We start from the raw sequence: 17,344 nt of genomic DNA, 5'->3' as shown, positions 1-17,344 counted from the left end.
AATCCACCCACCATTCACATCACTGACCCCTGCTTTGCTAGTTTGTCGGAAAGTGGAACGGACTGTCTGGTCGCAACAACTGATTGTGTGCTCTCTCCAGGCAAAGAAACTGTTTTCTCCGTGTCGTCCGACAAAGTCGCGGTTGGCGACGTGTTGATTGCACCAGCTGGCAATTTCATTCTCAAAGGACTGGTCATACCTACCTGTCTCGTCCGTTTTTCATGTGGGTCGGCTTTTGTTGCCTTGGTGAATACATCTGCCGAAGCAATTTTAGTGTCGCAAGGTGCCACCATCGCTTCGCTTTTCGGCGATGAAGAACCCTGTGTTCTTCCGCTGTCAACAATTTCGACAGATGAACACGTTTACCCATCGCCCACTGTGACTATTTTATCCCTATTTGTGATGACATTGCCTTGCTTATCCTTAAATGCATACATCTGATTTTTCCCCACACCAAGACGTCTTTTCACTGCTTTCACTCTGCAACCTTAGATTTCAGTCAACCTAAAGAACAAGCAGGGTTCCGTAAGGGTTATTCAACAATGGACCATATTCACACGATCAATCAGGTAATAGAGAAGTGCGCTGAGTATACTGAACCCCTATATATAGCCTTCATAGATTATGAGAAAGCATTTGACTCGGTCGAAACCCTAGCAGTCATTCAGGCATTACGGAACCAGGGGGTAGATGAGCATTATGTAAGAATACTAGAGGATATCTACAATGGGTCGACAGCTACCATCATCCTCCATAGGGAGAGCAGTAAAATACCTATAAGGAAGGGTGTCAGACAAGGAGACACAATCTGTCCAATGTTATTCACAGCATGCTTACAAGAAGTATTCAGAACGTTGGAAATGGAACAGGTGGGAGTAAGGGTTAATGGAGAATACCTCAGTAACCTCAGATTTGCTGATCACGTTGCCTTGCTAAGTAACTCGGGGGACGAATTGCAAAGCATGCTTTCCGCACTGGGCGAACAGAGTAGAACCGTGGGCCTGAAAATTAATATGCAGAAAACTAAAGTAATGATCAATAACCTCGGGTCAGCACAGCAGTTTGAGATAGGCGGCGTGGAAGTGAAAGTGGTAAGTGAATACATCTACTTAGGCCAAGTTGTGACCCCAGATCCCAACCATGAGGCAGAGATAATTAGAAGGATCAGAATGGGGTGGGGTGCATATGGCAGACATTCTCAGATAATGAATAGCAGCCTACCATTGTCGCTGAAGAAGAAAGTGTATGACAGCTGCATCTTACCGGTACTCACCTACGGGGCAAAAACTTGGAGGCTCACTAAGAGGGTTCAACTTAAATTGAGAACCACTCAGCGGACAATGGAGCGGAAAATGATAGGTGTAACATTAAGGGACAAGAAGAGAGCAGAGTGGGTCAGGGAGCAAACTGGTGTTAAAGACATATTAGTAGAAATTAAGAAGAAGAAATGGACGTGGGTAGGGCATGTATTGCGAAGGCAAGATAACCGCTGGTCATTAAGGGTAACAGAGTGGATCCCTAGAGAAGGCAAGCGTTGCAGGGGGCGGCAGAAAGTTAGATGGGCAGATGAGATCAAGAAGTTTGCGGGGATAAATTGGTCGCAGTTGGCACAGGACCGAGGTAATTGGAGAATAATGGGAGAGGCCTTTGCCCTGCAGTGGGCGTAGATAGGCTGGTGATGATGATGATGATGATGACCCATCGCCTGCTCCAGCTTCGGCGTTTGACACCGCCATAAGTTCCGACCTTCCGCCAGAGAAGAGGCAATCATTGCTGCTTCTGCTGACCAAACACCAGTGTTCTTTTGACGCGTACTCTTCTCTCCTAGGGAAGACATCTGCAGCGGTACACCGCATCGACACAGATGGATCTTGTTGTGATGAAGGCCCCCGCGAGCACCTCGCGCTAGACCTTCGCACGGAGCGAAAACATAACGTGTGGAACACAGAGAGACATATTTTAGTAGCGGAACGAAAACGAGAATATACACAAAGTGAACGCGAAGGGAGGAGGTACCCGAGACGTTAACAGCGTACACTTTCACGCGAGACTGAAATAGGGCGAACTAGTATACAGCCCAGTGAAAGCATGTGTAGCCTCACCCCGTTGGGAGTCCCGCGTCAGTCCCACTATTCATCTACGTCGGTGATGGGAGCTGAGACTACTCGTGGAGAGCGCTTGTGCTTGCTGTGGCGCCTCGGGACAGCTACCTCGGGACAGCTGCTGTGGCGCCTGTGGCGCTTGCTGTGGCCCCTCTTGACAGCTACCTCATCGCATCACCCCCCTCTTTAGAACGTTCTGCAAAGATTATTCGGAATATTGTGGCCGAAACACTAGCCACTTTAAACCGCAGTTCGCGGGTGCCTGAAAAAAACAGTCAAAAGGTAAACTGAAACAAAAAGCACAAGGTATTCCTCAAGGGAACTGTCTCTGAACAAAAGTCACGTTATGCAGCTGGAGATGCTTGGCATAATCAAGGAGGAGGAGGAACAACTTTATTAAAATCACCGGCAGCTAGGACGTGGCCGCTACGTCGCGGAGACCTGCCTGGTGCCCGGGCCTACTCACGCTTCCCAGGTGGGGTTGCGTATTCGGGCCGCTGGCGTGCCAGGGCAGCCTTCGCCTGCTGGACGGCCTGGATTTGTGTACTGCAGTCTTTAACGTTCATGGCTTCTGTGATATGAGAGGGCATAGTTACTTGCGCTGCCTCAGCAGGCTGTGTCCTGCAGTTCCAGAGTATATGGCTGAGTGTCGCGCGCGCACTATCACAAACACGGCACATTTCACTTTTGTATACACCGGGGCACAGATGTTTTGCAAGCACTGGGGTAAGGAGCGATTCGGTCTGTAATTGTGTGTAGAGAACTGCTTCTTCCCGATTTAGATTTGGGTGAGGTGGCGGACGTCGTCTTCGGGTCTGCCGGTACCACTCCAAGATTTCCCCGTATGTGGTGAGGGGTCGGGCATCTCTACGTCGCCGGACGGGTCCGGTGAGGAGTATAACTTAACAACGTGAGGAGGCTTAACGTGAGGAGGCGAGACTCGTGGACGCCGCGCGTCTGGTGAGCTCGCGCGCGGCGGAGTCGGCCTCCTCGTTCCGGTTGGTCAGTCCGCCGCGGAGGCGCAAGGGACCTACGTGGGCGGGGAACCATCGGAGTACCACCGGCAGCCCGTTGGTACGCGCACTGCACAGCACTTTCACAGTGTTTGGGTTCACTTGGTTGGTCGCGTATGCTAGCATTGCTGACTTGGAGTCACTTAGTACCGTGGTTGTTTGCGGGTCCACGATGGCCAAGGTTATAGCCATCTCTTCGGCTTCACATTCTGCGTCTTGAAGCTGCTAGCTGACTTTACTGCACCGTCCGTGGCCGCCATCGCCACGGCAACGTAGGTATTGGGTCGTCCCGGATAGGCCGCCACGTCCACGTAGGAAGCGCCAGTGTCTGCGGCGTACGTAGATGTGAGGGCCCTGGCCCGAGCGAGCCGTCTTTCTTTGTTGTGTTCCGAGTGCATATGCTTGGGCAGCGGGTGCACGTACAGTCTCTCGAGCGTGCCCTTAGGCAGGGAGGCTGCGTGGTCAGACTGGACCTGCCTTGGTTGCTGCTGAGGGCGCAAGCCCAGGCGCTGTAGGATGTAACGGCCTGTCCGGGTGGTGGTCAGCCTCTCGAGTTGTGCTGTTTCCTGTGCTTCGGCAATCTCCTCTAGGGTGTTGTGTACCCCTAGTTCTAGGAGCTTGTCTGTGCGAGTGCAAGCATATAGCCCCGGGGCTGCCTTGTATGCGTTGTGGATGAGCGCCGCAATCTTCCTTCGCTCAGCGGCTTGCCAGTTGTGGAAGGCCGCGACTTACGCAATGTGATTGACGACGAACGGTTGAACCAGGCGCAGAAGGTTTGCTTCTTTCATTCCGGCGTGGCGGTTGGAGATTTTGCGTATGAGTCGAATGGCCGCCGTGGTCTTCGCCTCCAGCTTGTGGATCGTCAGACCGTTCCGTCGATGGGCGTCGAGGTAGAGGCCTAGGACGCGCAGGGTCTGGACCCGTGGGATGGTGGTACCGTCTCTTGTGTGTAGTCTTATGTTGTCAGCCGCGGAAGCGCGTGGCTTACGTTCTCGATGGGGTAGGATTAGGAACTCTGATTTGGCCGGCGAACAGACCAGACCTGTGCCTTCTAGGCGGGTCTCCACTACTTCGATGGCACGTTGTAGGGTTTCTTCGATGTGGCCGTCGCTTCCCTTCGCTACCCAGAGCGTAATATCGTCGGCATAGATGGTATGACCAAGGTCCGGGATGCGTGCGAGGTGGTTGGCCACGTCGATCATTACTAAGTTGGACAAAATGGGGGAGATCACCGCGCCTTGCGGGGTCCCAACACTGCCTAAGTTCTTAGGTGATAGTTGGGTGTCTCCAGCATGGATGGTTGTGGTGCGGTTTGACAGGAAGTCTTTGATGTAATTAAATGATCTTTCACCCATGTTTAGCCGCGAGACCTGGGTTAGTATCGCCGCGTGGCGGACCCTGCCGAAGGCGCGTTGTAGATCTAACCCCAGCACCGCTCGATTGTCGAGGGTCGGGGAGTCGACTACGTCGTGTTTGAGCAGTAGCATCGCGTGTTGCGTGCCTAGCTTTGCTCTGAAGCCCACAAGGGTGTTGGGGTACAGTTCTGCCGTTTCTAGGTATAGCTGCCATCTGTTCAGTAACACGTGTTCGAGCACTTTGCCCACGCAGGACGTGAGCGATATCGGACGAAGATTGTCGACGTGCGGGGGTTTGCCAGGTTTGGGGATCAGGACCGTCTTTGCTTCTTTCCATTGTCTAGGTATCCTGCCCGAACGCCAGCACTCATTGAAGCAACGAGTGAGCGCTGTAACGCCCGAGTCCGGCAAATTTCGTAGCATCTTGTTTGTGACGTTGTCGGGACCAGCCGCCGACTTGCAGTTGATAGTTTGTAAATAAAGGTTAGTGCGTTTTTACGAGGTAAAGAAATGGCTGCTCGTGGCGAGGCACGTGAGGGCAGGGCTTTGGGGATGCGCCGGAGGCAGCGGCTATGCGAAGTCTGCAGCAGAGGTGAATGGCGAAGTGATGGCGGCCGCACTTCTACAGAATGCAGAGGCTCACCAGGTCGATGGTCGGGACGGGGTGCCTGGGCGTCCTACAACGGCCACGGGACACCGCGGTTGTGGCCGTCCTACGACAAGCTACAGAAAACCACGACGTACCCACTGGGCAGTCTTACTCCGTTCCGAGCATCCTTGCCTCCTCTTCTTATGCCTTCCTCGGCTGGGATTCCTCATTGAAACATTATCACCATCCTTTCGGCGGATTGGCCACCCCTCTTGACAGCTACCTCATCACACTTGTATCGTTCGTCGCCGTCCATACCGTGTGTCTATGTCTGAGCGGAAAATAATACAGGAGAACGTCGACGACATGCTCAAGAGAAATATTGTTCGCCCTTCATCGAGTCCCTGGTCTTCTCCGGTTGTTTTGGTACAGAAAAAGGACGGTTTCATACGATTTTGCGTGGACTATAGGGCACTGAACAAAATAACACGTAAGGACGTCTATCCAATGCCTCGCATTTATTTATTTCGGTACCTTCAATGCCCAGGGGGCGTTACAGAAGGGAGTGGGTTTCTTTTTTACAAGGTATTGAAAAAATATACATACAATAAGGGGAAAATATACAAAGCAAGAATAGATGCGATGCCTTAAAGGCAAGATGATGCCCTAGACACTTTACAAGGTGCCGAATACTTCTCGAGCCTGGACCTCCGCTCTGGGTACTGGCAGGTTCCCATGCACGAGGCATACAAAGAAAAAACAGTTTTCGCCACACCCGATGGTCTTTACGAATTTAACGTGATGCCATTCGGGCTGTGTAATACTCCACCAATATTCGAGAGAATGATTGATACAGCCCTTCGCGACCTTAAATGTAGAATCTGCCTCTGTTACCTCGGCGACATCGTCGTTTTTTCTTCGACTTTTGACGACCATCCAAAGCGCTTGGATGAAGTCCTAACCTGTCTTACCAACGCCGGACTTCAACTAAACACCCTGAAATGCTGATTTGCGAGCAAGTCTATCAAGGTGCTCAGGCATGTTGTGAGCAAAGACGAAATTCGCCCTGACCCGGACAAAATTAATGCCGTAGGCAATTTTCCCCGCCCAGCCCGCCGAAAAAACCTCCGCAGCATCCTTGGTTTAGCTTCCTATTTCCGGCGTTTTATTTGTGACCTTGCTGTCCTTGCTTCACCCCTCCATAAACTGCTTGCATAAACTCTATAAACTGTTTGGTCTGAAGATTGCGAAGCCGCCTTTGAAAAGCTTAAGCATGCCCTAACATCTGCGCCAGTGCTGCATCATTTTGACGAAACGGCAGCCACTATACTACACACCGATGCCAGTGGACATGGCCTTGGTGACGTGTTGTTACAACGCAACGCCTCCTCTGTGGAGAACGTTGTGGCGTACGCAAGTCGCTCATTAACGCCTGCCGAACGAAACTACTCAATCACGGAACAGGAATGTCTTGCAGTTGTACCTACAGAAATTTCGTTAATACTTGTACGGACGGCATTTCACTGTCGTCACTGACCATCATGCTCTCTGTTGGCTTTCGCCGCTCGAAAACCTAAATGGACGGCTTGGTCGCTGGATTTTGAAGTTACAGGAATACGACTTTACTGTGACATATAAGTCTGGCAAGAAGCACCCGGATGCGGACGTCCTTTCCCTCTGCCCTGTGTCTCCAGAAGATGATCCATCGAACGCAGCCCAAGTCCTCTTACTAATGGCACCTTTGGGTGATATCACGTTCGACCGCAACGAAGACCTACCGTCCCTTCAACATGCAGACCGGTGCTGCAGAAACCTAATTAATCAACTCACCGGTTCGACGAATCCACTTAACAACCACTTGCACCGCCAACTGCAAAAGTGTCGACTTTTCGACGGTGTTTTACACCATTGAATTACCACCCTACCGGTGACAAGTGGGTTGCCGTCGTTCCGCGAAATCTACAGCAGCATATTCTGAGAGTTTTTCATGACGACGCTGCTGCCGGACATTTACTTTTCCACAAGACCTACCACCGCGTGAAAAGTCATTTCTTATGGCCTGGACTTTCCACCAGTGTCGCCAAATACGTCGCCTCCTGCGGGTCCTGCCAGCACCGTAAACGGCCAACGTCACCTCCTGTTGGAATGCTACAACCGCTACCTTGTCCATCAGCACCGTTCGAAGTCGTCAGCATACAGACCTGTATGGTCCTTTCAACATTTCCACAGATGGTCGTCGTTGCGTTGTAACCGTCGTTGATCATCTAGCCCGCTATGCCGAAACCGCCCCTCTTCGGACTGGTTGCTCTGTAGAAGTCGCCGAATTCTCTTTGCGTTCCATATTTTCCGCCACGGACCTCCACGAGTTCTTGTGAGCAACCGCGGAAAAACATTTCTGTCGGCTACTCTTGCGGAAGTTCTTCGTGCTGCCGACACCATTCACAAAACTACGTCCAGTTATCATCCTCAAAACGAATGGTTTGACTGAACGTTTTCATCGAACACTATCCGACATGCTCTCTTTGTACATCCGAGCGGATCACAGCAATCAGGACACAATTCTTTCGTTCTTAACATACGCACAAAATTCCGCAGTTCAGCGCACCACAGGTTTTTCGCCCTATTTTCTTGTCTATGGCCACCCGCCTCCCTCCGTTCTGGACTCAACTTTCTTGTCGGCACCTGTTGACTGCACGGACAGTGTTCCTGAACAATTCGCTTGCCGTGTAGCTTACTGCCGCCGCCTCGCCCGTATGAACACAGAAGCCAGCCAAAACGCCCGCAAGTCTCGGTACGACGAATCTCTATCGCGGCGTCACGTTTCACCCAGGGGACGCGGTCTTGTTATGGACTCCTGTGCGTCAACCTGGCCTCTCAGGAAACTGGCTTTCCCGGTACATCGGACCCTACACAGTGCTCGAGCAAACGTCTCCTGTAACTTAAGGCGTGGCTCCAAACAGTGCCGTTACCGATCGCCACTGCCGTGGAACAGAAACCGTCCACGTTTCGCGGCTCAAGCCTTATTTCCAGCGTTCCGACACAACCTCGACAGCGGCCGGGTGACCGCTTTCGAATAGGGGGGAGATAAGTGTGAGCACCAGCAGAATCTAAAACCCTGGTACAATCTACTGTGCTGGGACAATCGCCGTGCTCCGACAGGACGCCCTATCGTCATCGCTTCATCGTCATCATCTCGGCTTCTGGGATCATCATCACCGCTTCCTGACGGGGTCTTCCTGGGTCGTCACCTGTCGGAATAAGCCGCTCTTCTTTACGAGTCCTCGACCCTCTCAAAATGTGTGTATATATATATATATATATATATATAAATATATATATATATATATATATATATATATATATATATATATATATATATATATATATATATATATATATATATATATATATATATATATATATATAGTGTAAGTAAAGAGTCGGATACACAGCAAGAACAATAACAAACAAGGTTTACTTACGTAGCGGCAACGGGGCTTGCCTTCATCAGAGTACAGTTACATGACAGCAAAATTATGTAACTGTACTCTGATGAAGGCAAGTCCCGTTGCCAGACTCTTTATTTATACTATTTCTGCGCGCTTTGTGAGTTTTATCTTTCTCTAGCTTAATATATATATATATATACAACAGAAGAAAAACTTCGAACAAGGTAAAAGCACGATTGTGGCCTACGTTTCAGCAAAAAGAACTTGCTTTCCTCAGGCCCTGAGGAAAGCAAGTTCTCTTTGCTTTGCTTCGCTGTCAACATATGCCGCTCCGTCCTCCAACGTAAGCGGCATACTCAGAAAACACCACAACATTTTACTTCAAAGCGGAAGGTTGCGAAGTGTTTTCCCTGAGCCTCCCCGCGTCGTGTACCGACGTCCGAGGAACATCAGAGATATTGTAACGTCATCTAAGGTCAACACCCCCGTTTCACAGGCAGCGGACCCTGCAATAAGCCTAGGTGCGAACTGTGCCCCATGATGACTAAAGCCTCTGTCGCCACCAGCACCACGTCTTCATTCTCTTTCCAGATAAGAGGAAACTTTGACTGTGACAGCGCAAACATTATATCATTATATACCTCCTTGAATGCACCATATGCCACGCCCAGTACTTTGGTCAAACTGAGAATCCGTTTAGAATGAGAATCAACAACCACCGAGCACACATAAAGTCCCTAACACACCTTCCCCTATCTAAACATGTAAATAATCTAGGCCACCCCTTCCACGCGTTCACAGCCACGGTGCTTCAGTCCAATTTCAAAACGCATTATGACCGTGAAGCCCGTGAATCGTACCTTATTTACAAGTTTAACACTGTCTTGAGCGGCATAACTGAAAACACAGGCCGATTGTCTTGCTTGCCCAATCAGGCACCGGAGAAGGCTGATGCAACGAACAACTCATAAACTTTGTTCTTAAAGAGAAGCTTTTTTACTTCTTCTTTTCTCTCTTTTTTCAAATCTTTGTATAGTGTACTGTGTACGTAATGTACTTTGTACTGTGTTAGTGTATTACTTGTGTATTGTTGCCGCACCGTATAGGCACGAATGTACATGTACTTCACCATTCTAACCTTTGCTTTATTTTATTTTATTTTTCATTTTTTTATTATTATCATTTTGTGTCCTTTCGCACTGAACAATTGGTATTGGTAATATGATCTTGCATGAACATTCTTCGAGAACTTCATGTGGCACTGTATATCTCCCCCTTCGTATGTGTTATATAACCTTATGTTCACTTATATTACGGTATTTATGGGAAATAGCTTAAATTAGCGTTAGTTTGCATTGTATTGTCCTTACATTGCATGACCTTGCCTTTGTGCGTCCGCCTCGTGGACGGCCGTCACGTTTTACGGAGGAAATCGCTTCCGCGTTTTCACTTCATGTGAAACCACGTGCCGTTTTGGGGCTTTCTTCGAACCTCTTTCATCCCCGCAATCCCCCACCACGTTTTACGCAGGAAATCGCTTCCGCGTTTTCCTTCGCTTCCGCGTTCCACGTTTCATACAAATATTATTTTATGAAACTCAACGCCAATACATGCTTTTGTTCAATGCAATGCCACACTTGCTTAATCTTCGCCGCATCAGTGCGTGTCCATGCAACGCGCTGCTAGCCAGATCCCGGCAGCACTTCGTTCAAACCCCAGGGTAGATTAGGCGAAGAAACATATTTGGAGAACTGATGCGCTACCGGAGCATATTTTAGCCTAGAGGACTACTCGCTTCACGCCCGGTTTTTAACATGTATGGGCGGTGTTCAAGCTACGGGGTGCATTTTCATCAATGCAACGGCTCTGCGTAACGGAAGTTCATGTTGCAGAAAACGCGATAGTTGTTGGTGGCCGACGCGTGGCGGCGGCGCCATCGCAAGACTACACGGAATTCCTCTTAACTTTCGCTGTAGTAATGAAGTGCAATTATTTGTGTAAATAATTTTTTGCTTGCTTATATTTTTGTATAATTTAGATACATTGATTTGTTTGTTTTTGAATTATCCACGCACAAGCTCAAGTTGACATTGATCACCGCGTGGCGGCGAGACAATCGCAAGACTTCAGGGGTTCCTCTGTCGTTACCCTGTTTTTGATTCACTTTTGGCAGCTCGTTTGAACCATAGAGTTTCATACAAATAATTGTATGAAACTGTATGGTTTGAACCACTCTGTGTTCTAGTTCACTCTAGTAGCGCTAATGCGATTCGTATTTTCGCCTACGACGCTATGCCCGGGAGTAATTTCGTTTCCCCGGAGCGGCAAACTGCATATGTGTGTGCGACCGGCAGGCTTGTAGAAAACATAAGGTGGGCATAGTGCAGAAACACAGTCACGGAAGGTAATTGAGGTAATACGGAATCGATATCGGTCATCGTCTTTATAGAAAAGCGAAAATCAAAAGCACGGCAAGCACTATTCCCGCAGTGCGATATAGCACCCGCAGCCGGGCACAGATTTGACATCGCTTTCTTTTCACTTAGAAGCGCAGTTGCTGCTTATCAGGAATTGTGGCGCCGTCAGAGAAAATTACTGCGAAAACCCCATTCGAGAAACGTGACGTTGACCAGCCAGGAATTATTTAAACCAAGTAGAACAAATTGATTCGTGCCACGAAGGCTGGGCGCCCATCGAAGATAAAGGTTATTTCCACAGACGGTCTGCAGCCGTGGCGCAGAGTGCTGAAGCGTCGCGCGCAGCCATTAACGTGGTGGGTTCAAATCCCGGCAGCGTATTGGTTTCCTTTTAGATGCGAAGGCATCTCATTCGCTCGCCTTGTCCCTGCATCCGGCGTCGTCGTCGGCGTTCGCCCCTCCCCCATTCTCCTCGCCGCGCCAGCTGCGCTCTCCGCCGCTCGCTCCCTCTCCTTTCCGATAGCGAACACTCTCTCGCGAGGGACATTGGATTGGATTCGATTGGATTGGCTTGGATTGGATTGGATTGGATTGGATTTGGATTTCGATTGGATTAGATTAAAGTGGTTTGTGTTGGATTGTGTTGCGTCATAGCCGCGGCAGACGCACTGGCGCCGGCGCGTCCCTTCACCGCTATGCGCGCTATACAGTCAAACCCGTTTATAGCGAACTGCAATATGCACCGTGATTAGTTCGATATATCCAATAGTTTCATATAGCCGAACCCGCATATAACGAGCCTATTGTTACGAATTCGCAATCCGCGGGAGCCTCGCCATCCCCCCCCCTCCTCCTCACCAACTCCGCCATCCGCGTATGCAGAAACAAACACAGTACAGTAGCCATTACCATACCAAAATAATCCATTTATTAGAAGTAATAAAGCTTCTTTCCGGCTTAACTACCCACGTTGCAAAAAAAAGCGTGATTTTTGTTTTCACTTTCGTTTTGGCGGCTTCAACTAGCATAGCATTCTCTACACGAAACATTGTTTGCACATGTTCGAGTCCGCGTCCTCAAAAATCTAAGAAGCATTGGCGGAGCACATCGACTGCTGAAAGCGCTTCATTATAAGCGTCGGACGGATTTCACTCGCGACATCATCGAGAACGCTGGCGAGCTCTTCCCACAGTTCACCGATGCTGCTGTCTTGGTCCGGACTCGCTGACAGGGCGGTTTCCGTCGTGAGTCCCGCGCGTCGGAAACAGTTACGGAGAGTATTGGGCGTCACGTCACTCCGTGCGAGGCGCAATGTCTCAGTCGCGGCTCTCGCTTCGTGGTCGCGTCCAATCCGCATCTCAATCGCCGCTCCGAGATCATGCATTTCGGCGGCGATTCTAGGCGCCCAGAGTTCGATATATCGGATGTGAACTTCGTTATAAGGAATATGTTTCCCATGTATTTCCTTAACTGAAATATTTTTGTTCGATATATACCATAATTCGCTCTATACGGGTTCGTTATAGCCGGGTTTGACTGTAAAACGCGGTGCCTGCGCCGCTCCGCTCCATCGTTCCAGCGCCGTTCCTCCGCTGTCCAACGCTGCAACGTGAACCCCCTGTGCGTCGCATCTACACTACAGGGGTTCCCGCGAGGGGAAGTGGTAGTTTTTTTGTTCTGGGTGGTCTTACGTGGAATGCTTTGCGTATCCTATTCGCGAATTCTAAACAACATGTTTTGATTGAACTGTGCAAATATTGTCACACACGCTTGAGGAAAGATAGCACCCCCTGCAGCTAGGAAAACGACCAAGAAAAAGCGTTCTGCGAGCTGCGAATACGCCTGCAAAGCCCACCCGTGCTCACTCATTTCGACGAAGACGCCGAAACGGAAATGCGCACGGACGCCAGTGATATAGGCTTAGGTGCCGTCCTCTTCCAAAAACATAGCGGTTGCGAGAAATTAATCGCCTATGCAAGCCGTTGTCTGTCGAAGGAGAAAAACTACTTAGCTTGTGAAAAAGAGTGCCTCGCTATTATAACGGCGATTTCAAAATTTGGCCCATACGTGTATGGTTGTGACAGACCACCATGCGCTGTGGTGGCTCGTCAATTTGAAGGACCCCTCTGGCCGTCTTGGGCGGTGGTGCTTGAGCCTGCAAGAGTTCGATGTTACAATAGTCTACAAATCCGGCAGAAACCCTCCGACGCCGACTGCCTGTCCCGCGCCCCAGTTGACCCACCACCACAAGACAGCGATTAAGACAGCGCGTTCTTCGGAGTCGGGACAGAGAGCGACCTAGCCGCCCAGCAGCAGAGAGCCGACCCCTACCTCCGCGTCATGATCGACTTCCTCGAAGGACGCAACGTCGCCGTGCCTAGGGCGTTCAAGCGGAACTTACCAGCATTCAGTCTCAAAAACTCCTCCTTCGTGAAGAAGAATTTCATCCCCGGAAGGAGAACGAACTATGTGCTTGTCATCCCCGCAGACCTTCGTGACGAAATTTTGGAAGCGTGCCACGACGACTCGTCTTTCGGACATCGCGCAACAGCTCGCACTATTGCAAAAATCAAGGCGAAGTACTTCTGGCCCCGACTTACATCCGACATCACCCACTACGTTCGGAGTTGCCGTGACTGCTAGCGACGAAAAACGCCGCCGACAAGCTCCGCCGGAATACTACAACCGATCGCCGTCCCATCGAGGCCATGTAAAAAGATCATAATGGACCTTCTAAGCCCGTTCCCTACGTCACGATCACAGAACAAGTGGATTGTCGTAGCGACAGACTACATGACGCGCTACGCAGAGACCGCCGCTCTTCCTAGGGGGACTGCACAAAGAGTCGCCAATTCTTCGTAAACCAAATTGTGCTACGACATGGAGCTCCTGAAGTCCTAATCACGGACCGCGGAGCGGCCTTCACTGCGGGGCTTATGCAAGGAATCTTACGCTACAACAACACGGATCACCGAAGAAGTACGGCGAACCACCCCCAAACGAACGGACTAACGAAACGCCTGAACAAGGCAATCGCGGATATGCTGTCTATGTACGTCGACGTTGAACATAAGACTTGGGACGAAGTCTTCTCATATGTCCCGAGGAAACCACACAGATGACACCGTTCCAGCTTTTCTACCGAAGACGGCCGACTACGATGCTTGACGCCATGCTTCCCCCCGTGGAAGAAGACGACCTCAACGCCAAAGTCCAAGGATACCTTAAGCGTGCGGATGAGGCCAGCCAGCTCGCTAGAGTTCGCACAACGGACCAGCAGCTGGTATATGCGAAACGTTACAACCTCCGACGCCGAGACGCCGAGTACCACCCAGGGGATCGTGTGTGGGTTTGAACTCCCATCCGACGACGTGGACTAAGTGAGAAACTTCCACGATGCTATTTCGGACCCTACGAGATTCTACAACGTGTCGGCCACCTTACCTACGAGGTGATCCCGGATGGTGATTCCGGAACATCACGACTACGACGCGTCCCGAAGTCGTCCACGTGGTTTGCTTAAAACCTTTCTACGCACGATGACGGACTTCTTTTTTTTATTTGTTCGAGCTGTCACTTGTGTTAAGGGGGTAATGCCGCGAACCATGAATTTGGTTTGTTTATTTGTGTTTTGCTTTTGCCGCCCGGCTGTCCGGTCTGTGTTATCGGTGTTGTGTGTGCCAAGGGAGGCTCGTGTTCCGTTCTTTCTGTGCCGCATGTGTTATCTCTTGTGATAGGGAGAGCGTTCCGAACTAACGTGAACAGCCTAGAATAATCTTCGTTGATCTACAGTGTTGTGGATACAATTCGACTATTCCAGAAACCCTCGCGCCGAGTGATAAATTCCCGCTGGGCAGATGCCGCGGCATTCGAATCGACGACACCAGTCTACGCACGTCCCTTTGGTGACTGCTGTTTCGCCGCTGGTGTATTCTTCGAGTTGTTTGGAAAGCACAAGTTCGCTCCAATAAACTTGTTTTTTCTTCAAGAGAGCTGCGTCGTCTTCGGCTACGTGACAATATATAAGCATGAGCACGTTTCATTTTCCTTGTAAGGTCCGACATCAATCGGAACACTCAGCTTTTCCAAAATATGCGCTCTACCAACAAGCTTGCGCTTCTTTGTAACCGGCCACACTTTTGACGCCCGCCTTCTTTAGCCTTGGCGTTTCAGGGATAACATAAAACCAGTTGGCGTTAATGCACAAACACTATCGATTTGTGGGTATCATATCCTAGCCAGACTTCATGACTTCGTACGTTGGTTCAACCCTGGATGTCATTCCGAGGCTTCGTTGCGCTAAATAATGCGAATCCGCCAAAAAAGTAATCGAAAAGTCGGACTTCGGGCTTAGCCTGATGCACATACGCTTACAACGAGCAAGATGTGTTTTGCCAGTTTTCTGCGGCAAAAGGAAAACACATGGCACGATTCCTCGCATAAAGGGGATGGGAATAAAATATTCCTATAGTTTCTATAAAATATACTCAATTACGTCCTCCCATTTACACACGTCCGAAACCTTATGATAGCTTGGAGAGAGAGAGAGAATAGCTTGGATGTCCGCGTATTACTTTTGTGCCTAAATTATTCCTGAACTCTTCCCATAGAAACGTAGTCGGCCTCTGACTTTGTAGAGATTCCGTTTTTTAATTTTTTATTCGAAAGTTTTGGTTCTGAAAAAATTTATTCTGAAAAAAATACTTTCTCCAGAGTGGTTTCGAATACGAGGGATCAATTTATGGGCCGTCATCAAACATTATTTACGTGTCATTTTCTCTGCAGGATGCGGGTGCAGAAGATTTGAAACGGAGCCCCACCTATATGTTAACGAGTTTCAAAAACCCAACAGCAGTATTTTCCATGACGGCACAATCATCACGTTCGGGTGCGAAGCTGGCTACCTGCTCTTGGGCCCTCGCAGCTCGCTCTGCTCCGAAGGTGTATGGCTAGGCCGCACACAAAAGTGCGAACGTAAGTTCTATCGAACGCTTCTACAGTGGTGTAACTACATCACCAGATAGTGAATTCACCACAGCACTATCTTTAAATGGCTCCTAGCATAAATCAGTCAGTCAATTTGCGGCTCTTGCACAGTGAAGTTCTATAAATACAAAAATGAACACATAGGGCAGCAGGTACAGCGGTCAATTTGCTTTCTGTTTGTTCGAGCTGACAGGCGATGGCATCACTCGTCAATGCATAGCCCGCCAGGGGAAACTGTTACTGCGGCGGTGTCCGTTGTTGAAGGTGGTGTAGCAACTTGCGCCCTGTTTCGGTATAAAAAGTGCTTCAATGTCGGATGTGCCATCAGTTGCTGCGGAAGCTAAACGCAGTCTAGTACGCAAGTAGGCCAACAAGGTGAAAGTGCAGGAGAACAATGCCGAAAAAAAATCATCCTTGGGCAATAGAGTAACGTAAGGTGAATTAAAATGCGGAAATATTTTTGTGCTGGGGACTTGGGTGCCATGATACTTGCATAAGCAATATCGAATTTCTTACAGTGAGTTTGGAAGCGATAAAGCTAGCTATATGGCAAGCAATGTTGCCACAACCCCTGCCCGATTTTTTTGTGTAGAGTGTTCTTGTGGTGTAAGTCTAATTCCTCATGATTACCCGGTGTATACTCTTGAGGAACTGGTCTAACACCCAGTTTCTAAGCAAAGGCACTGGCACGCCGTTGCTTTCCTCAAGGGCGCTACGAGTGTAATGAGGGATATAGTAACTAGTCCATGGGTTCACGCACCGTAGCAGCTACGCAGGGAATAAGGCACCGACGCGAAAGATTTGTGGAGTACATTTGAAATTCTTCCACCACTAAAAACGCTGTGCCCGCCATTAAAGGCGTCACAAAGATCAAAACCGAAAGTTGAAAGATCCATTTGAGACAATAACAGTATTTCCAATTTGAACCCAAGCTTCTAAAAGCTCATCCAGCAATACGGAAAACAAAAGACTCAACATACATTTTCACTTTTGGTAAATGTCGACTCACCAGACGTCACAGGACTTGTTTGAAAGATTGGGGGCTGTTGACCAAAGCGACCACCAAGAAACCCCACTGTGCAGTGTTAGTAGTGCCTCTCGCTCCCTTTTAAGGCACCACATAAATGTTATTGTTTAGTGAACACAATGGTAAATTGTTTCGGTATTCTGCTTATTACGTTGTCATGCACTTCAGTGCATTGAGAAAGTTGTTTTCAATTCTTATTGCTTTCTGCTTAAAATTAGTTTCAAGCTGGAGTTCAGTTCAGTGATGTACCGAGGCTAGTTATTTATTTCAGACGTAACATTGCGGTGTATTGTCTTCATGACCCTTTTAAAGGTTTAATAGCACCGTGTCGACATTATACATAATTAAGAGCTGGCAAAATGCATTTGTTCGATAAGAAAAGTCAGCAAACACACCTTGTAAAGAA

General features: G+C 49.2%; 1 protein-coding gene across 1 annotated transcript in view; it reads left to right on the top strand.

Moving 5' to 3' along the window:
- Positions 1-17,344, top strand: part of LOC144159727 (complement factor H-related protein 5-like) — a 123,310-nt gene that overhangs the window by 57,543 nt on the left and 48,423 nt on the right. The window contains exon 6 of the mRNA XM_077691430.1: positions 15,711-15,899. Coding sequence (XP_077547556.1) covers positions 15,711-15,899 — 189 coding nt within the window. The remainder of the gene's footprint in view (positions 1-15,710; positions 15,900-17,344) is intronic.

This window comes from Haemaphysalis longicornis, unplaced genomic scaffold (assembly GCF_048455015.1).
Source record: "Haemaphysalis longicornis isolate Haplotype H1 unplaced genomic scaffold, Haemaphysalis longicornis Haplotype H1 scaffold_10, whole genome shotgun sequence".
Classification (NCBI taxonomy): domain Eukaryota; kingdom Metazoa; phylum Arthropoda; class Arachnida; order Ixodida; family Ixodidae; genus Haemaphysalis; species Haemaphysalis longicornis.
This window is presented reverse-complemented; position numbering and strand designations above follow the sequence as displayed.